The 23,182-nt window shown below is 35.1% G+C and overlaps 1 protein-coding gene across 5 annotated transcripts in view; it reads right to left on the bottom strand.

Moving 5' to 3' along the window:
- The window catches only part of LOC102740642 (centlein), a 180,034-nt gene that overhangs the window by 30,823 nt on the left and 126,029 nt on the right, over window positions 1–23,182 (bottom strand). For 4 of the 5 annotated variants that reach the window (XM_081804122.1, XM_081804119.1, XM_081804121.1 and 1 more), the window contains 5 exons: window positions 14,121–14,312; window positions 7,647–7,744; window positions 5,976–6,102; window positions 4,414–4,551; window positions 3,445–3,630 (listed from right to left, as the gene is read on the bottom strand). In XM_081804122.1, the coding sequence (XP_081660248.1) occupies window positions 3,445–3,630; window positions 4,414–4,551; window positions 5,976–6,102; window positions 7,647–7,744; window positions 14,121–14,312 (741 nt within the window). The remainder of the gene's footprint in view (window positions 1–3,444; window positions 3,631–4,413; window positions 4,552–5,975; window positions 6,103–7,646; window positions 7,745–14,120; window positions 14,313–23,182) is intronic. The other variant, XM_081804123.1, reaches the window with a different exon arrangement.

The raw sequence follows: 23,182 nt of genomic DNA, 5'->3' as shown, positions 1-23,182 counted from the left end.
AAAAAAAAAAAAAAAGAGATAAAATGTTTCATTCCATTCATTTTGCAAATATTTTTAAAATGAGAAAACTCCCAAGGTATCTATGATTTCCAAAGAAAGAAAGGGATTTGTTCTAATTGGGGTACTATTAACAGTGGCATAAAATGTCGCAAGCTCCTATTTTTAGAGGGATGAAGAATATGGCATTATACATAAGATCCAGTTATTTGTTATCTTATATTCAATCTATGTCATTTCTTATAAGTAAGATCAATACCTACGGAGATAAGTGGATTTAAAAATATTCTACTTTATGTTGAGCAGAGAAGTCTCTACTGGGGGCTTAAGAGATGCCAAACTACCTACCAATCTAGAGAGAGAAACCAAAAAAAACAAAAATCAAAACCTGATTTGAGAACACTAATATATTAACATATATAAAATAATATACATTAGAATACACACACACACACATATATGTGGCAAATTTGAGTGATTCAAATAACAGGGGGGTTATTTGGGAAAGGAGACAGTAGGTAGTGTTGTTATTTGATTCCATAATTTCAACTTTCTTTTTATAAAAATTCCATGAATTGAAAATATTTCATATACTGAAGTAAATTTCTACTGCTATGTTATGCCAGCTTCTTTAAATTTGAATTCCAGTATAGTTAACATACAGTGTCATATTAGTTTCAGGCACAGAATATAGTGATTCAAGAATTCTATATATTACTCAGTGCTCATCATAAGTGTACTCTTAATCCCCTTGACCTATTTTACCCATCCACCCCCCCCCTCTGGTAACCATCTGCTTGTTCTCTATAGTTAAGAATCTGTTTTTTGGGGCGCCTGGGTGGCTCAGCTGGTTAAGTGACTGCCTTCGGCTCAGGTCATGATCCTGGAGTCCCGGAATCGAGTCCCGCATCGGGCTCCCTGCTCGGCGGGGAGTCTGCTTCTCCCTCTCCCGCTCCCCTGTCTTGTGCTCTCTCTCTCTCTCTCACTCTCTCTCTCAAATAAATAAATAAAATCTTTCAAAAAAAAATTAAAAAAAAAAAAGAATCTGTTTTTTTTTGGTTTGTCCCTTTTTCTCTGTTCATTTCTTTTGTTTATACATATGAGTGAAATCATATGGTATTTGTCTTTCTCTGAGTATAATACTTCACTTAGTATTATACTCTACATCCATCAATGTTGTTGCAAATGTCATGATCTCATTCCTTTTTATGGCTCAGTAACAGTCCATCGTACATATATGTACCACAATTTCTTTGTCCATTCATCCACTGATGGACACTTGAGCTGCTTCCATAATTTGGCTATTATAAATAATGTTGCAATAAACATAGGGGTGCATAGATCTTTGCAAATTAGTGTTTTCATATTTTTGGGGTGAATACCCAGTAGTAGGACTGCTGGATTATAGGGTAGTTCTATTTTTAATTTTTTTGCGGAACCTCCACATTGTCTTCCACAGTGGTTGTACCAGTGTGCATTCCCACCAACACTGCAAAAGGATTCCTTTTTCTCCACATCCTTGCCAATACTTGTTGTTTTTTGTGTTTTTGATTTTAGCCATTCTGACAGGTGTGAGGTGATATTGCATTGTGGTTTTGATTTGCATTTCCTTGATGATTAGTGATGATGAGCATCTTTTCATGTGTCTTCTGGCCATCTGTATGTCTTCTCTGGAGAAATGTCTGTTCATGTCTTATGGCCATTTTTTAATTGGGTTATTTGTTTTGGGGGTGTTGAGTTTAACAGGTTCTTTATATATATTATGGATACTAACCCTTTATCAGGTGTCATTTGCAAATATCTTCTCCCATTCCATTGGTTGTCTTTAGTTTTGTTGATAGTTTTTTTTTGCTGTGCAGAAAATTTTAATTTTGATGTAGTTCCAACAGTTTATTTATGCTTCTGTTTCCCTTGCCTCAGGAGACATAGCTAGAAAAATGTTGCTGTGGCTGATGTCAGAGAAATTACTGCTTATGTTGTCTTCTAGGATTTTTATGGTTTTAGGTCTCACATTTAGGTCCTTAATCCATTTTGAGTTTATTTTTGTGTATGGTGTAAGAAAGTGGTCCATCTAGTTTCATTCTTTTGCATGTAGCTGTAAAATTTTCCCAACACCATTTGTTGAAGAGACTGTCTTTTTCCATTGCATATTCTTGCCTCCTTTATCAAAGATTGACTATGTAATTGTGGGTTTATTTCTGTGCCTTCTTTGCTGTTCCACTGACCTATGTGTTTATTTTTGTGCCAGAACCATACTGTTTTGATTACTACGGCTTTGTAGTATATGATATGCCAGTATTTAATCATGCATGCCATCAAGTAGCACAAGTAACTCAATCTCACCAAAGACGGCCAAAAAACAAAACAAAACATTGTGATTTCGGGAGAAAAGAGAGAAAGTAAAGAGTTAATTTCCCACTGTAGTCACACTATTTTGGTGCTTATTTTGAAGGGCCAAAAAACTATCATTAAAATTTCACATATCTAATAGAAATTTAATTTGATTAAGTAGTGATCATGACCACATGCTGACTATTTTGCAAGGTACCTGGTAGATGTTGTGGAGGTGGAGATTGATAAAACATTGTCCTTCACTTTAAGAAACTCATCATCTCCCTGGTGGCAACAGATCCATTTGCTAGCTATAATACAAGGCAGAATAAAAGGCACCAAAAAGAGGTATAAACAACTCACAGTGGGACTAAAGGAGCAGAGAAATCACCAGATTCCTGGTCCTTTGTGCCTGGTATCTCTGAAACCAGAGCCCCTCCTCCTCGGTTTTCCCAGAAGAGCTAGGGGAGGAATACTGTCTGAATATATGGGGCAAAAGCACAGACCAGAGGCCTAAAAAGCTCCTTATAAAGACTTTCCAACAAACCACCTGGATCCGCCCCTCCCCCCCCACTTAGTGGTTCCTTGTGTAGCCAATTACTGAGCCTCTCTGGGGTTCGTCAGCTGTCGGATAATTTCTAGACAGTGCAGCCTTTGCAGGCACTTTGATTTGTCTTCCTTTTATTCTGCTAAGTCATTTACCATTCCTCTATCCAGTCCATGTCTAATATGCTATGGACTGGGGTTCAGATGTCTCTGAGCTTCAATAAATCTGGGGCAAGTTTCTGGTTGTTCTTGCTGGATTTTCAAAAGGAGAATAGAGTGGAAATGACTTAATTCTTTCATCTTAAAACCTGTCTTGATTACATGATTATTACAATTTCATAACTGAATTGACATTAAGAATATTAAAAATAGGGTGGAAAATTTTAAACTCAAACTATAAGACCAAATCTTTTCTAGACAAATTTTGAACAATGTGGCAAGTAGGGTAGGAGAAGATGCTCTGTGGTTTCAAAAAGCAGAAAGAAACTTCAGAGTGTTCCCATATCATCTCAAGGAGGCCACCTTTCTCCTGAAGTAAAGTACAGTTAGTAAACTACAAGTAATTCAAACCTTCACAAAGATGGTGAACTCTTCCACTTTCTCACTGGCTAACACCAACTTCTTCTGTGCACCTTCTAGGGCCTGCTCACTTTGCAGTGCTAATCCCTGAAGATGCTTAGACGCTGCCGTTTCAATCTCTGCCATTGCAGATTCAGTCTCGCTTACTTTTGATACTAGGAGACTAAGCTTGACATCCTGCAAAAGACCGGTGATTACAGAACAAAAAATCATTCACAAACATATTTGGAAGAGTCAGGTATACATGTCAGGTAAAGAAATGGTTTCATGATTCTCTTTCTATATGTATTTATTTTTATTTGGGTAAAATGGATGGTTGTTTTCATTTATTTTCAATAAAATATCCTGTGCACATATTCTCATATATTTATCATCAAAGTTAGTTTATATTTTTAAGAATTATAAATCATTAAAGACATGGAAGCTATTTTAGGCCAAAAGACCAAATGGAAATATTTAATTAGTTTATAAGGTTAGGTGGATCTGAAAAACTTATATCCACTTAGGCCAGTTCTTTTTTTTTTTTTTAAGATTTTATTATTTGATAGAGAGCACAAGCAGGGGTAGCGGCAGGCAGAGGGAGAGGGAGAAGCAGGCTCCCCGCAGAGCAGGGAGCCCAACGTGGGGCTCGATCCCAGGACCCTGAGATCATGACCTGAGCCGAAGGCAGATGCTTAACCAACTAAGCCACCCAGGCGTCCCTCCACTTAGGCCAGTTCTTAACAATAGTGTTCATTTAAAAGACATTATCAAGACACAAAATCTGTTTCCCTAATATAGCACTACCTTTAATGTTAAACAAATTCTTAGTGTTTCATGTAGAGATAGAAATGTTCTTTGCTGTCATCTGAAACAATTAAGTTTCTCATAATAGTTTTGGGGAGAAAAAAATGACAACTTTAAAAATGAAAAAGATACAGTTATATTCCATTTCTACGCTAACATGTCCAAAATGCATACCTTTTTTTCTAATTCCTCTTTAGTTTTTTGATACATCTGTTCATAATGTGACTTCTCTTTCACAGCAACACTGAGTCTCTGCTTTAGTGAATCAATTGATACCTTCTTGTTGGAACATTCTTCAGTTAGTGTCTTCACCTACAGTAAAAGCATAAAGGTATCTCTTATTGGTTAAGGCATCCTAGTCGTATACTCGATCTGTTTCAACAGAAACCAAAACGAAGTCATGAATAAGTCTAATTTCATTTGTTTTCTCATAAATGATATCAAATTTAAATAAATAAAAGTTAAAAAAATGATAAATTCAAGTATAAGGTTTGTAGTACTCATATTATGAATGAGACAAAAATCCTTAAATCAATAACAAAACAAAAAATGCACAAAAAGGGATGAATGCTGGTATGTGTGGTCTGCCTAATAATATAGTACTAATTTTAACTATGTTTCCTTTAATTACTAACCTAAACTTCCTTAAGCAGGGGATGGTTGTCTTTGATTCTTAAACAAGCCAAGTCATGGGTAATTTTCAGTTATAACCATATAACATGTACTTTTTAGGATAAAATTAAATAAGTAATACAACACATTTACTATACATCTGAAAGAAGAAATAGTTTCTCTTTATTTGCTTAATACCACTAAAGATATATAATTACTTATACAAAGATTCTAAGACTATATCTGGAATAAAAGTTTAAAAATCAGCAATATTTAAATAACACTGAAAAAAAAAACCTATAGGAAGTAATTATAATTTATGTGGGTGTGTGGAGGAGAAAAAGAAAGAAAATCCATGTGCAATTTGTCTTGCTCATGTAAAATTTTCTCTCTTAAATCCATTTGAGCTAACAGATACTTACATTTTTATCTCCAACAAGGAAAGTAAGGGAGATGCTCTCTCTGGAGTGGATAACATTTAGTGAATGCCAAAGCACAAGCTGCTTTATGAGTTGTGCAAATAGCACCTTTTTAAAAAACCAAAACAAAACACGAAAAATCTCTTAGTCAGCAAATTCCTGATTTCTACTTTGGGGTCAGGTATGCAACGATGTTAAATACAACTCTCTTCCTAAGTACACTGAATTAAGTGTAGAGAAGGAAAAAGTATACTTTTTAAAAAATTGTGGTAAGTACATTTTTTAAAAGAACTTCTGGTAGTTATTAGTTATCACCTTTTTCATTTAAAAATATATGCTTCATTCGATCATTATAAATGTTAGTAAATTAAATAAAGCAAATAAAATAATTTTAAATTGTATAAACTTTAAAATGCTGAATAAAATGTAATTATATACTGCAAAACATTGAAGGTTTTTAAATTTAAATTCGATTATCTTCTCATGGTATGTTCACAAATATAAAGAGAATGTGTGGCTATGTTATGTATGAGATTTGAGTCTTGAATTTTAAAACAAATAATGTACTTTCAGAGCAAGTAATGTAATTATATAACAGTACATATATTCTATGAATATTTTCTATAAATTTAATAAGATTGGATACTCAAGAACGTAAGAGGGAAATGATTTTTTTTCAGTGTCAGAGAACATAAAAGTTAATACCTTTTTTCCCAGATTTTCTAACATTTCATTAATACTCTCATTACTTTCCAGATTTACTTTCTGTCGAAATTTCAAGTCCTCTATCAAATGTCTTTTCATGGTTATATCCCTCTCCATTCGAGACATCCTTGAAAGGGAAAAATGACATTTTATTGAGAGTGACAGGAAATACTTCAACAGTGATTATATGATTATATGATAATCTTACATATTATCCAGTGTTATACCTACCGTTAATTTTTAAATGCTATCTGATATTAATTGCAAATAAGATAATTGCATGAGATGAGATATTGCTCTATGAATACTCTGAGTTTTTATAAAATCTATAATCCAGTGTGACTGGTAATTATAGTATTATATATATGCATTAGGACATAAAAAATAGAAGAACTGAGAAAGATTGACAAAATTTATGAAAAATTAAAATTGCTATATTTATATTTTTGCATTGCTAAGAAAAATCAAACTGATATTTGGAGATCATGAACAAGCCTAACACTGATAGGAAACAATTCTATACATTAATAAACAAATGTAAAAATCTTACACCATCATATAGAAACACAATAACCTTAGGCATGGTAGCTTCTATTTTAATATCACTTGCGATTTAACTGACCAATCAGCGTGGCTTCCGTGGATCGCGTGTATAAAATGGCAGCTGAGGTGCCTACTCCCAGTTCTACCGAATAGTAACAGGCAACACTGGCCACGTGCTTGCTGTGTGCCGAGCTCTGTTACAAGTGCTCCACGTGCACTCATTCAAGCCTCACAACAACTTTATGAGCGAATGCCATTAAATGGTATGCGATGCAGAGCTAGCAGGTCGAGAAGCCAGGATTCAAAGAACGTTTCTCTAGAGCCCTCACTCTTAAATAGTAAACAAGACTGCCTCTTAGGCTCATAAATAAACCTGGAGATACTTTGTTTAAAAAATTAACCAAACTTTTAGTCTAGTCGTTTCGTCTGTGAATATCACTTCTAAGTGATCTTCACTTAAATGTGGTATACGCGTATGTACACGAGATATATAGATATAGATAGATTTCTCAAATTATCAACGACAAACCGGAATTCTATCTAAACATGTTATCACCCCTAAGCTCTAATAATGTATCTATGAAAGATATAGAAAGGAAGTCATTTTGATTCAGTGAGAAAGAACATTTCAATCCCCTTTTTGTTAATAAACACATGAAGTACAAACTTCCGTGATCTTTTATTTTAGAGAAAAGCAAAACTTGCCTTTTTTCGCACCTTAGCTATATGTTAGGCATTAAATCCAATAAAAGATCAGTCTACATATATATCTGCCAAATAATTACCACATTCATAAGTTTTCTGTTTGTAGTCTTTAGTTTTTAATTTTTTTTTTTATTCTTGTAGTCTTTAGGTCATTAATTTATATACATTCAAAGTTAAACGTTTAAGAACGAAAACCTAACTTTACATATTCTTACTCTAAATAAAAAATTGCAAATCGTTTGCCATCGACCATGCTTATAGGTAATATTCCTTAAACTTTCATCTTATTGAGGTTTAAACATGAACTAAGGAAGGAAAACTTCATTTTGAACATGTGGTATTGTTTCTTGGGTGCAATGGTTAATAGAGTTAACTACCACTAGATGGCACCAAATACAATGGATAAAAATATCAAGACCATACTTTTCATGCATCTCCTTTATGTGTTCTTCTTTTGCTAGGAGTTCAAATTTCAGAGACTTCACATTTGATGACTGTTTAGTGAGTTCATTAGTTGCATTCTAGATTAAAAATACACATAAAATCAAATACACCTTTCAATCTTTGGTGGAATGCAGCATACAAATAAATGCCATTCTCATGAAGAGTATTAAGTTTGCAAAATTATGGTTATAATTTAAAAGGATATTTTAATATTTTTAAATGCTTTATTTCATATGTTTTAATAGAAGTACTATGATACACTAAAATTTTCATATAACATACCAAAACCACAGAAGAATGCCACTGTATAACAACTGTAAGAAGTACATACCCAAAATACACGTATGGGAAATATGGATTGTCTTTGTAAAACGTAACTGTGCATGTGGTTAATTTAGTATTTTAATGGGTTAAGAAGATCACTTAAAATGAATGGTGGGTTTACCAAGAACCCCCGTAACAGACCAAATATGGTCACAAATGCTCTGCAGCTCCTCCCATTAGGAGGTGAGATTCATCTTCCATCCCTTTCAGTCTGGCCTGGCCTGTGATTTGCTTTGACCAAAAAAAATGTGGCAGAAATGACATTACGCAAGTACCAGATCTGGGCCTCAACCCTTGCAGCTTGCACTTTTGCCCTCTTGGAATGCTGCCTGGGATCACCTTGCAGGGAAGACAGAGGAAAGGCCATGTGGAGGAGGACGGAGGTATCCGAGCAGACGGTCTGCAGACCAACTGCCGGCTGCGAGTGAGGCTATCTTGTAACTTCCAGGCCAGATAAATCCTTGAGTTAAAAGAATGCAGGCACAGGAGAGAACTCAGAAGACAGAAGCCAAAGAACTGCCCAGTCCTACCCACTGGATCACAAGAATCAATAAACTGCTGCTCTTTTTTTTAAGATTTTTTAGACAGGGACAGATAACTGATAGGGAATTTTACTAATACTCAATACTTCCTTACTTGAATTTATTAATAATACTAAGTATTATTAAAGTCTCTATGCATCAACATCAGTTTGTCAAAGCAGAACAGCTTTGTGGTATTTGCTGACTACACAGCCCAGGAGCCAGAGGTAGGAACTGGAGTGTCAGGAACCCTAACTTTTAATTTGGACTCAAGTTCCAAGTGAACATGTAATCTGAGATATTACCTAGTGTTTTCGATATTATAGTTTCTCCACCTACAAGATAGTGTTAACATACATTAATTAATCTGCTAAAATTTTAAAATATTAAATTAATATAAATAGAATAAAATATGATAGCTTTAAAAATATTTGTAGTTATTTTGCTAATCTTTTTAGTATTTACAATCATTTCTGTTAAAACTATTCCCAGCTTTGACTATGTCATACTAAAAAAATGTAAATTTGAAAAGATGAAACCATTAATCACACCATGTAAATACGAGTCAAATTCATTAGTCAGACTTTAAAATATCTCACTGGTACAGCATATGTAAATGCAAAATTTGAAATAATTTTAATTTTTACAATAAATACGTAAATTTTCTTAAAAATTCAAGACTATGTCAGCATGGCAAGTGTATTGAATGTGAAAAATTTTGATTAAGTGGGGTCCTTTGGGTGGCTCATTGGTTAAGTGTCTGACTCTTGTTTTCAGCTCAGGTCATGATCACAGGGTTGTGGGATCGAGTCCCATGTCATGTTCTGCGGTGGAGCTTGCTTAAAACTCTCTTTCTCTCCCTCTCCCAATGCTCCCCACTTCCCCAATCTCTCTCTCTCTTGCTCTCTCGAAAAAAAATAAATAAAATAAAAATTAAAAAAAATTTTTTTGATTGTGTAATGCAATCTAAATTTCCACCATATTTGACGTATATTGCCAGAATAAGATATTCCACACTAGTGAATTTAGGAGCTAATTGAAGCTTTTGCTTTAATCATTAATCTTAAATTCTCTCTGGAATGATTGTTCACTCATTTAGAAAGATGAACATCCATAGTACATTAAGCATTGTAATAGTGATACTTCAGTATAGTGACATTATAAATATTATCACTGTATTAATTATATATGTTATCTTGCTGTATTATATCTTCATCACTATATCATTATATTGTCATGGCTTTTGGAACTATTATGATATAAAAGGCTACTGACCCCTACTCTAAATGGTCCCAAACTGCTGTTTTTCTCATTTTGTATTTTCACCTTAACATTTTCTTATTTTTTCTCTTTGTCAATCCCTTGGTCAAAATTTCTCGCTTCTGCCATCCATGTTCCTGCCTAAAAACAATCATCTGGCCCTTGAATATGCTAGTTCTAATCTGTTGCTTCTGAGGTATTTTCTGCTGAGAAGTTTAACAAATAGACTTATTACAGCTGTATTTAAAATAAAAGATAACAGGCAGTAAATGAAGCCTGACAGTATCTTCAGTGGAATAAATCAAGTGGATTTTAAGGTAGTTGTTTGATTCTTTCTGTTTTTAGACTTAAGGCTGTTATTTTAGGTGACTGAAAATGCTGTAAGTCTGACTTCTGGAAAGTTGAGGGATTACTGAATTATAGTAAATAAAACAACACCAGCTTGATATATACTTCTGCCAGAATTTCTAAATCTTACAGCCATTTCATTTGATCCTTAAAAATCCTTATGAAGTGGGTAGAAGGGTATCCCTGCTTTAGACCTCCAGAGAAATTATTTCCTCAGTCTGGTCCCATAAGAAGTTAGTGCACAAAGAGTGATCAAAACCCAGGGCCTCTAACATTTTCCATTTCTACTATACAATACTTATCCGCAGCATGACCTCAAATCTGGAGTAAAACACATTATTTCAAAAATGTCACAATGGCAAGAATCCATCGTGGTTAGAGCTTTCCTGTCTAAGTTTATTAAATTTTTTTTTTTTTTTAAATTGCAGAGTGTCTGAGTAAAGGCATGGACTCTGAAGTCAGATGGATTGAGTTCTAATTTCGGTTCTATCACTTAGTAGCTCAGTTGATCTTGAACAATTAATTTATCCTGTGTGTCTGCTTTCTCAACAGTAAAATAGAGTAATAGACTTTATCTCACAGGACAGAAATAAGGTGTTTTTTAAGATTTCATTTATTTATTCGAGAGACAGAGAGGGAGAGAGCACAAACAGGGGGAGCAGCAGGCAGAGGGAGAAGCAGACTCCCCGCTGAGCAGGGAGCCCGATGTGGGGCTCGATCCCAGGACCCCAGGATCATGACCTGAGCTGAAGGCAGACGCTTAACTGTCTGAGACACCCAGGCGCCCCTAGAAATGAGGTTTTAATGAGTTAATATTTCTAAAGGACTTAGAACTAGCCTGGCAATAGTTTACATATAAAGGAACAGTAGTTTAAAAGCTACAATGCTTCATTATTGACCTCCTGGAAAACTGGAAGAGAACATGGTCTACACCAAAGGAATGCTTTCAACAATCAGGAAGTCAAAGAATCACAAATATAAACTGAAGTACTAGTCAATTCAAACTGTATAAATAACAACTACAAATACACTAAATATAAATAACATATATATATGTGTGTATATATATATGTATATGCCATCCACTGGAAGGAATTTGTACATCTCTAAATATTTTATTATTGATCTATATAAAGTTGGGTACCTTGAGGAAACATGTATAATGTAGGTAAAAATGAACATACAGAAAATACACATGAGCACTCAAATGATACTAAATGTACCATGTGTATCAGAGGTACACCTAAGAATTTACACAGAAAAGCCTAAAATTAATTGGCTAAAATAAAAAAAGATGTACGTAAACTTTAATATATTCAAATCTTTTTAAAAAATTTTTTAATTAACATATAATGTATTTGTTTCAGAGGTACAGGTCTGTGATTCATCAGTCTTACACAATTCACAGCGCTCACCATAGCACATACCCTCTCCAGTGTCCATCACCCAGCCACCCCATCCCTCCCACCCCCCACCACTCCAGCAACCCTCAGTTTGTTTCCTGAGATTAAGAATTCCTCATATCAGTGAGATCATATGATACTTGTCTTTCTCTGATTGACTTATTTCGTTTAGCTTAATACCCTCTAGTTCCATCCACGTTGTTGCAAATGGGAAGATTTCATTTTTTTGATGGCTGCATAATATTCCATTGTGTTAATATATTCAAATCTAACCAGTTTTTTCTTAATTAAGCATAAAAACATCAACTAGAAAAGAAGTTATTTCTTGGAAAATTAAGTTAGCAATTTGATACCTGTCATGGGTTGAATTGTGTCCCCTCAAAATTTGTATGTTGAAGTCTTAACCCCAGTACCTCAAAATGTGACTGTATTTGGATAAGGCCTTTAAAGAGGTAATTAAGGTCACATGAGGTCATACGGGTTGGACCTTCACCCAATATGACTGGTATCTTATTAGAAAGAGAGTAAACACAGATCACACAGACTCAGGGATGACCATGTGAGGACACAGCGAAGAAGGTGGCCATCTAGAAGCTAATGAGAGAACCTACTACCTATGGATACCTTGATCTTGGAGACTCCAGAACTATGAGGGAAAAAATTTCCATTACTTAAGCCACGCAGTCTGTGGTACTTTGTTAGAGCAGACCTAGCAAACTAATCAAATATCAAAACAAAAATTTGTAGTAGCAGAGTGTATTATGTATCTTAAGGTACTGGTCTTCTAAGGTACTTACATATTAAAACATGAAACAAGACAAAGATCAAGATTTATCCTTTTTGTCCCTAGGTAGCCTGGTCAGTGTCCTAGGACTCCAAGCTAGATATGGACACTTCACTTCAAACGTACATCTAAATTGCTCCAGGCATTCTCATAGTCTTATCTTTGTGACTCACACATTCCTCCAAAGTGCAGAGAGATTTATATATGGGTGCAAACTTACACCATGGGAAACCATAATGTAAACAACCTAGAGATATTGATATGGGTCTATTATTTCCAAAAATTATGTTAGACCATTTCATAGTAAGTAAAACCAAGTAAGTAAAATATAAGTCAACGTAAAGCTATTAACCACTTTAAAAATTTTAGAAGTCAGATTAGGTATTATTGGATCCAACATTCTATTTTATCTTGGTGAAAACTAAAGTTGTATTAGGAGCCTGAAGACTTAAGTATAAGAGGAATCACAGAACTGTGAATCAAAGTCTCTGTAGTAGGTATAGATAAGATCAAAGAATATCTCTATGATTTTATCTTCTGTACAGAAACCTAACACTGAAATGGTCAGTTTTAGTCCACTTTTTCACAAACAAATGCATTTTAAGAAAAGATGTATGCACCAAAGCTTGCACCACTATTTTTTCTCATATTTCTATTATGTAAGGTATTTAAATTTATAAAATGTAGAGGTTGAGGCAAGTTCTGCACATAAAAACTCTGAAGATGATATTCAGGAAATATCTAAATTAATGCCACTGTGTATATCTGATTATTATTAACAAAGCAAAATATTTTCAAGTAATGATACACTCATTTACTTTAAACTTTATCCTATTTTATCCTCTTAGTAATCCTTCATTTAAAGATACTATTGGAGAGAGCACATATCATATTTTGAATTAAAAACAACTGAGTCTATTTGATAATTCAATATTCTACTACCCTTTTCTTTTTTTCTTTTTTTTTCTTTTAACAGTCATAGCTACTCCATTCCTAACGTATTATGTGCATTTCCAACCAGAACTTTCTTTCTAGTGACTCTCATTATAGTGATGGTCCCACATAAACTGTCCTTTTAGCTGCCAGCTAGCAATACCCACCGAACAAAATAATTAAATACGTGAGGAATAAATGAGTTTGTGTTAAACAGTTTGAAAATGAACTTTCCAATTAAATATCACAAATCCTGTTTCTTACAAGGTAATTCTATTTAAACTAAGGCCAGCCTTATTTTTAAGTTGTTGATAGTTTCAACTGGACTTAGACGGTATTCTTTACAAAGAAAAGGAACACCCCTTTTTACTCTTATTCTCAGGTTTAACTTGCTAAAATCTATTAAACCAACCACCTTTGTTCTGTGCTTCTCCCTCTCCCAATAATTTCCCTCGTCCTTCCTCATCTCCAACCAACAACAACCAAATTAAAATAGTAGCAACTGTGTAGAGGGAAGCAATTCTATTTATGTTGATACACTAAAGTTTGAAAGGAATTCTGTGCAGTGGAGGGAGGGATGGAGGGTAGAGGGGAGTTCAGTAATGGAAGAGAAATGACAATGGCCAGTTTCTATCACCTTCTAAATTAGGATTTCATGGTGTCTTCTCATTTTCTCAGAGAATAGTGTTAGGAGTTACCATATAAGAAACTATAAGGCTAAAAAAGAATGATGAGGCCAAATATAGTATTAATAACTTTTGGATTATTTATACCATAATTTACCCTTATTAGTAGAATTAAATTAGAATCAATATAAACAGGTCTTTAAGGATTCACTAACTTAATATATGTTTTCATGTTTAATAAAATTTATAATCACCTTTAATTTACACTGCAATTGCTTCATCTCCAAATCCATGCTCCTTGAAGGACCAAGTGATGTGACCTGTATCCGTGGAACTATCACCCGGGAAACTTCTTCTGCCAAACTTGTGATTTCAGATGAGGACTCCAATTTCCTCAGCAAGTCTTCTTTTTCCCTCCGAAGCCCAGCCAAATCAAAATTTAGCTTCTTTTTTAAAAAGAAAATAAATATAAATGTATTATAAAAGTAATTACTTTTAACCTAACAATTATCAGCATAAAATTCTAATGCTAAAGAAAAAAGTGAAATTAATTCTAAAAATAGTTATTATAAAAACTTTACAGAAATCATAATGCCTACGAGTTTTTGCTTAAGGTTGTAGTGCTTGTAAAGGTTAAAACAACATGGGCTGGCTGTACCCAGCATCTTTTGGTTGGCTGGTCTTCACTCAGGATGTGCTATTTCTTTGACTTCACATATACATGGCTGAGCCAGAGATTCACGTATTTGATAACCTTGACTTCAGGACTGATGTACTTGACTGGTAAAAGCCAAGCTGGAGCAGGACAGGATAACAGATGTTAGTTGTTTATTCCACTGGGTAGGTCTTACCATCCTATATGGCAGCCAAAATGCTTCTCATTTAGTAACATAAATGTTAAGTCCAATTAGCAGAAGAGGCTTATTAGAGATTTAGTTCAAATAAATAGTGTGCAAACAAATTCGCTCAGTCTTACACATCTGATTGATAGTCGACAAGTCCTCTTTGTAATGTTCACATAGAACTGCACCAAACTCCTTACATTTGAATTTTTAATGATATCAACATTTTACTAAAAGACATACTGGTAATGTTTTTATGAAATAGTGTAAAAGAAATGGTCTTAACGTCAACCCTTCCCATTCACCAATCTGCAGTCAGCAGAATGTCACCAAGCTATAATGGCATAACAACTCAGAGCTCCTTAAGAGGATAATTGCAGTACTATTTTATTATTCCAGAGAAGCTTATAATATGGTAGTTTAACATAAGGAACAAGTACACAAAATGGTACTGAAATCTCTCAGGGGGCAAAAAATCTTTCTTAGTGAAAAATTCTAATGAGAAACAGCAAAAGATGTAGCCAACACGTACAGTAATATAAATATGGGACATAATAAGTTATCTAAGTATTAACGCTATATTTAAACACAACTTTTAGGAACTATACCAATAATTGCCTAGGTATTTGTGTATATATATCTATACTGTTAAGTATGAATAGTTCAGATATTGGATTCAAAACTACGGCTTGATATATTTGATATTAGATTATGTTTTGGTAGAATAAAAAGTACGTTTTGGTGAAAAATTCTTTGATTATATTTGAACTTATTTTTTTTAAGATTTATTTATTTGAGAGAGAGAGAGCAAGAGAGCATGCACACTCAGGGGAGGGGAAGAGGGAAAGGAGAGAGAATCCCAAGCAGACTCCAGTTGAGTGCGGAGCCTGAGGGGTTGGATCCCATGATGGATGAGATTGAGACCTGAGCAGAAACCAAGAGTTGGAAGCTTAACTGACTGCTCCACACAGGCGCCCCTCTTTGACTATATTTGAACTTATGATCTAAAGGTGTGGTTCTATATATTTTCAGAAAATATTCATTCATGAATTGTATCAAAGTTACCTAAATAATTAATATCTAAAAGCAAACTCATAATTTCCCTAACCCTGAAAATCTTCCTAGTTATCTTCCAAGCTTGAATCCATCTCCCTCCTTGTTTATTCTCACGTTCTATAAATTATGTCATGTTCTATAAATTATGTCATGTTTCTCATATTCACTCCCTCTGCCACTTTCTTAATGAAGACTCTCACTATCCCACCAAGACCACTGCAAAAGCCCTTCCCCTCCCTGCAACCCTTCCTATTTTTAAACCATCTTTTATATAACTTTCTAAAACAACACCGACCTCTTAATCCCTCATTCAAAAGGCCTTCAGGGGGTTTCTTACCCCAGTAGAATAAAGCTCAGATGTTTGTGGTTTTCATAAGGCTCTCTAAGATTTAGCTTCAATTTGTGTTTCAGCCAAACATCATCTGAAGTCAAACCTGCCTGCCATACCCCAAATATGCCATTTCTACATCAATGACTCTACACTTGGCGTCTCCTTCCACTGAAATTTCACTCATGCTTAAAAAACAGCTTAGTATTTCCTCCTTTATGAAGCCTTCTGTTCTTTCCCTTCTTCTTTTTCTTCAACAAGTAGCTTCTCCATTCCCTTAGCTCCCATAGCACTGTGTCTATTCTTCAACCATGAACCCTAGTAAGTCCTTGAGAGAGGACTGTGCCTTCTTCCCCAGGGTGTCTAAAAAAATGTCTTCTGTATAGTAAGAACCAAAAGAAAGGCACAATAGACAAACTGTGGAAGGAACCAAGATGCCCTTTAACAGATGATGGATAAAAAAGATGTGATACATATATACAATGGAATATTACTCAGTCATCAGAAAGGATGAATACCAACCATTTGCATTGACATGGAGGGAACTGGACGGGATTATGCTAAGTGAAATAGGTCAAGCAGAGAAAGACAATTATCATATGGTTTCACTCATATGTGGAACATAAGGAATAGAGCAGAGGACCACAAGGGAAGGAAGGGAAAACTGAATGGGAAGAAATCAGACAGGGAGACAAACCATGAGAGACTCTTCTGGACTCTGGGAACCAAACTGAGGGTTACAGATAGGAGTGGGGTGGGGGGGGGGCGCCTGGATGGCTCAGTTGGTTAAGCGACTGCCTTCGGCTCAGGTCATGATCCTGGAGTCCCGGGATCAAGTCCCGCATCAGGCTCCCTGCTCGGCGGGGAGTCTGCTTCTCCCTCTGACCCTCCCCCCTCTCATGTGCTTTGTCTCTCTCTCTCTCTCAAATAAATAAATAAAATCTTTAAAAAAAAAAAAAAAGGAGTGGGGTGGGGGGTTGGGGTAACCGAGTGATGGGTATTAAGGAGGGCACATGTTGGGATGAGCACTGGGTGTTATATGCAACTAATGAATCATTGAATACTACAACAAAAACTTATGATGTATTATATGCTGGCTAACTGAACATAATTAAAAAAAAAAAAGGTTCCAAAAATTGAAATCTCCCTATTTGTAGCATGGATGGTGCTATGAAGACACATTGATTTCAGCTCATATTTACAATCTTTCTATTAGTTTATCAGTATATAAATTAAAATACACTTTTATTAGTAAAGTAATATTGTCAGTGTTTACTTAAGTAGTATGCACTGGAGCATTTATCAATCCTGAAGTGAATGCTATGCATCTAAATTAAACTTTCTAAGATTTTAATTTGGTATGACATAACTCATGGCTACAATTCTATGTGGAATCTCAGGCAACACAGAAAACTCTACTTTGATGAGGCTCTTTTCTTCCTACGAATAGTCCCGGTAGCTTCTCTCATTTGTTAAACTTGTATGACATTAGATTTCTGTCTATTCCTTCCACAGTGGTAGATCCTAACACTATAAATAAATCCTTCACGGAGGAAAGACCAAGCCAATAAATATAGTTCTCTAAAAGACATGCATAGTAGATTTTAACGTTAATCTGACAGTATAAAAATTTATTAAATGAAAAAACACTGAAATTATGGAAACTGTAAATCACATGACTTGTAATTTATTAAAATATAAAACATATTTTAATTAACCAATATTTAAAATCTAAAATCTTTAAAATGTACTTCCAATATAATTATACATGCCCAGAAAAGCTACAGGGCCATGTGTTGAAATAGAAGAAATAAACAAATCATATATTCCATCAGGTTGGAGTCCTTTATCCCTTAGAATTTTGGACAAATAATGATGGCCTTATTACTAACTTTTCTCAGTTTAAACATCCTATTTCTTATTTGAGAAATGCTACAGATAAGACAAGAAGTATAAATAACTTTCTTTTGTGTACACTTGGCTTGGCATGTGAGACTACTTGTGGTGACTTTGTTAGAAAGAGAGTATGCTTAAAATTTACCAATAAATTAAGATTATCCTTAAAATTGTTGCTTTTCTTTTTTATCAAAAGCATGATCCTATTTCTATATTATTACTTTACCATCTCCAAACATTTAAAATATATGTCATTTCTATTAAAACCATAAATAATAATAAAACACATGGAGAGTCATAATTTCTAGATTTTAGCTTTGGATTTACTGCTTACCAGTTGAGTGTGATGCTAATTAGCACTTGACATTGTTTCCTCATTTAAAAACAGAGATGATGTTTGTCTACCTAGCAAAGGTCATTTTGAGGGCAGAATTTTTTTAAAGAATTATGATAGCACTTGGTAAATTTTAAATTTACAGCATTATTGTTAGCACTATCTTGCGGTAAATGCTACCATAAAGTGTATGAGAAGTACCTTAAAGGCTGAGAACCTTGATTTTAAAAAAACTTTGTGACATACATAAAATATTAAGTATATATATAAACATATACAGAAAATTCCTCCCTTAAAGAGAACCTGGATTTAAAAAAAAAAAAACTTCGTGATATATATAAAATATTAAGTATATATATAAACATATACAGAAAATTCCTCCCTTAAAAGATATACCAATCTTTTAAAAGTCTATTTCAATTTAAAAGTTGACTTCACTGAGAATAAGTACTGAGATTTGTATTGATTTATGTGTAGTCAATTATTCTAACCAAAGTTTATAAAGTAGAACTTAACACTATAAAAGTTTAAAACTAGACCCTAGTTATTATTTATTTAAATAGAACATTAAAGAAGCATAAGTCTCTGAGAAGGAAAGAACCCTCTAAGCAACTGTAAGAAGAAACAAAATATATTGGAGAATTCATTCTTCAGTAAGGAGCTCTGGGGTAGGCAGAATCCTCAGATGACCCCCAATGACCCACACCCTGTAAAATACCCTCCCCTTGTGTGTGGGTGAGACCTGCGAACATAATAAGCTATCACTCCCATGATTATATTATTCGTGTATGTTATATGCAAAAGGCATTCTTTAAATTATGGTCCCTAATCACATGACTTTGAGTTAATCAAAAGCAAAATTATGATGGCTGGTCCTGACCTAATCAGGTGAGGCCTTTATAAGAAATCCAGGGGCTCCCCTGAAGTCAGAGAGATTCTCCTGCTGGCCTTGAAGAAGTAAGTGGCCATCTTATGAGAGGACTGTGGAGGGGATAATAAGACAGGAACCTAAGGAAGGCCTCAGGAACTGAGAATGGTCCTTGATTGGCAGTCAACAAGAAAACCGGGACCTCAGTCCTATAATCACAAGGAACTGAATTTTTCCAACAAACACATGAGTTTGGAAGAAAAGCCTAAGCTCTGGAAAGGAAGCCAGCCTGGAAGACACACTAATGTGACATTCTGTGATAACACAGCCTTGTGATACTCTGAGAACAGGGTCTCACTAAGCTGTGCCAGACTCATCACCCATGGAAACCGTGATGTAATGAATGGATATGTTGTTTCTAAGCTACTAAGTTTGTGCTAATTTGTTACGTAGCATGGAAAACTAATGTTGAATCCCCATTTTTAAAAAATAAGCCTCTTTCGGGCACCTGGGTGGCTCAGTTGGTTGGGCGACTGCCTTCGGCTCAGGTCATGATCCTGGAGTCCCGGGATGGAGTCCCGCGTCGGGCTCCCTGCTTGGCAGGGAGTCTGCTTCTCCCTCTGACCCTCCTCCCTCTCATGCTCTCTCTCATTCTCTCTCTCTCTCAAATAAATAAATAAAATCTTTAAAAAAAAAAATAAGCCTCTTTCTTAAACCTTGTTCTCTTATTGCCACCCTGCCCCACCTTGGTCAAGTATCCTGAGCCCCGTAGAGTTTGCATAACATCCTCATTCGGATTTAATTTTTTCTTTATCCATAATTTTGTGTTAATTTTATGTCTTCAACTGCCTTAAAAATGATCTCATTTTCTCTGCTAGAAATATAAACTGCCTCTAGATCTGCATCTTACAGTTTAATTGCCAAGCAAAAGCCTAAGACCAGAAACTTCCTTTTGCTGCTCTCAACAGTAACTGTGGAACCCCATGACCCAGGTGAATAAGGCTCTCTTGACAGACTCTCCCTTGTTCTCATATATGATAGTTCACTCAGTTGATTCAAGAAATACATTTCTTTTATTCTGGGCCCCAACTTAACATTTTCTGGAAGATTTCGATAGGGAATGTCTAGACTCGGAACTTAACATTTTCTGGAAGACTTCGATAGGGAATGTCTAGACTCGGAACTTAACATTTTCTGGAAGATTTCGATAGGGAATGTCTAGACTCGGAACTTAACATTTTCTGGAAGACTTCGATAGGGAATGCCTAGACTCGGAACTGACTCAGCATTTATTTTTTTAAATACACACAGCATAGTAGTAACTGTCGTAGCTCTGTTTTCAATGATAAAAAAAAAGTGACAATCCTTGCCTTCAGGTAGCGACCAGTCTAAACCCTAGAAATATACAACAGTAAATGACACTAAGCGCTATGAAGAAACGAAACAGGGAACTAATGGGAATGTTACTGCCTGCACATCCCACCTGGTAAGTGCTGTTACAGCCAGTTTCCTTCCATGCATCCCTCCTGGTCTGTTTTGTCAGGTGTTTCCTAGAAGCTAGGCGTAACATTAAAGGCTACAGCTAAATCTACAGCCACCTTACTTTCCAACTTTTACTCTAGAGAAGGTATCTGCCCAAACACTGGTGAGTAAATTGAGGGCAATCCTGACAGGAGGGAGGCTCTCTATTCCAGCAGGGAGCCTTGGTAAACATTTTAATATTCAAGAATGAATTATCAGAAAAACTAAAACTGGGCCCATGGAAAATATCCTAGAGTCCAAGTGAAATGAAGCAAAGGGCGTAGAAAAAAAAAATCAGAATTGAAAGAATCATTTCCCTAATCACTCCCCAAAATAATGTATTTTTAGAGTAACTTTAATCTTGATGTCACCAAAGAATAAAATATTCAACATCTGACTATTTAATGGATATGATGCTAGTCGTGGCACAGGAAAAGAAAACACTTGTGAGTATTCACTAGTTTAGGAGCAGCACTCCAGGGAAAAGGACAGGGTGGCACAACTCTTCTGATTCTTTTTTTTTTTTAAGATTTTATTTATTTATTTGAGAGAGAGAGAGAGAATGAGTGGGGGGAGGGGCAGAGGGACAACTGGACCCCCCACTGAGCATGGAGCCCGATGGGGAGCCCAATGCAGGGCTCGACATGGAGCTCAACGTGGGGCTTGATCCCAGGATCCTGAGATCAAGACCTGAGCTGAAGTCAGATGCTTAACCAACTGAGCTACCCAGGTGCCCCAAGAGACTGATTCTTACCTAATGTTTTTTGCTGGACAGGAATCACTTTATAGCACTGAAAAACACTGTTCAGTTCTCCCCGTGTTTTTCACCACTAGATTGGAAACTGAAAGTAATGAACTATCTAAAAACTTCAGAAAACGGTTTTAGTTGGGATAGTGGGATCTGAAATGTAGACACATGGAAATTCTAGAAAATCCAGCCTAACATGAGGCTGAATGGGTCACAGGAGCAGGATTTCTGAGAAGCCTCTGGAAAAAGAGTTGGTGCGAGGATTCTTTCCAGTTCATCCTAGGGAAAAGGTTAGATGTCAAATATTGGAAAAGGTCAGTCAATAAAACGAGTAAAAAGTGAGGGTTAGCTCTTATCTCTAACAATAGTGGAGTCTCTGATATTTCTTTCTCCTTGTGAAACCCAAAGGCCTTGACAGTCAAAGTAAGGAAAAACAATCATTCAATGGCAATTGTCTGTTTCCAATTACTTCACCCAAATCTTTCATCTTAAATTCTACATAGGACTGAGAGTATGGAATGATGTTATTTCATGTTGAATACACAAATAAATTGATTTATATCTCACAATCAGATTATTCTGGTCCACACTTAAGCAGTGGCAGCAATTTAAGAATCTTACTATTATAACTTTTAAAAATTATTACATAATAATTTTGTTCCAGAATTAAAGCAAAAAAGACCGGAGAGAAAATTCTAGTTGAATAATACCTACGTAAATTCTATAGGCAAGAACCTCCTAGAAAGTCACCATGATCTTAATGTTCTTTCTCCTTCCTGTAAATAAAATCAATATTCTTTCAATGGGAATACAGGTCTCTCTTGACTTATGATGGGGTTACATCCTGACAAACTCATCATAAGTTAAATATATTATAAGCCAAAAATGCATTTAATACACCTAACCTACTGAACATCAGAGTTTAGCCTCACATGCCTTAAATGTGCTCAGGACACTTACATAAACCTACAATTGGGCAACATCATCAAACACAAGGCCTGTTTTATAATAAAGTGTTCATATCTCAAGTAATTCATTAAATACTGTATTGAAAGTGAAAAAGAGAATGACTGTATGGATACAGAATGACTATAAGTGCATCGGTTGTTCACCCTCACGATCGCATGGCTGACTGGGAGCTACAGCTGCTTCCCTGCCCAGCATCATAGACAGGACTGGACCATATATCACTAGCCCAGGAAAAGATCAAAAACCAAAATTCAAAGTATGATTTCTGTGGAATGCATATAGCTTTCACATCATCATAAGTGGGAACAAGGTAAGTCAGGAACTATTGGTATTCTTCTACAAGAAAAAAAACTGAAGGAAATAAAATTCTGTATTGTCCATTTAGAAGACTAAAAGCACAGTCACTTAATTAAAACATTATATGAGCTACAAAGAAAATTACATGGGTTTCTAGGTTATTAGTAGAGTATTTTCCATATAAGTACTTATCTAAAAAGATAGTTCAGATTAATAACTCCTTCAAGTTAGTAACAAGTGTTATAAATTGAAAACATGAGTTTTTCTTTGTGATGATATTTGAGATCTTCAGGAAAAAGAATTAAAAATTAAAACCACCAACCAAAAAAAAAAAAAAAAAAAGAACAAAGATCTCAGGCAGAGATGGAATTATTTATGTAACAAAACTTCTTGTGAAAAATGCACTGAGTTATTACATCACTCATTTATAAGCTATTTTCTGACAAATGCAGTTATT

The sequence above is a fragment of the Leptonychotes weddellii genome, chromosome 14 (genome assembly GCF_054177405.1).
Source record: "Leptonychotes weddellii isolate Sample4059 chromosome 14, ASM5417740v2, whole genome shotgun sequence".
NCBI classification, from domain to species: domain Eukaryota; kingdom Metazoa; phylum Chordata; class Mammalia; order Carnivora; family Phocidae; genus Leptonychotes; species Leptonychotes weddellii.
The sequence above is the reverse complement of the archived record's forward strand: the minus strand, read 5'-3'. Positions and strand labels throughout refer to the sequence as shown.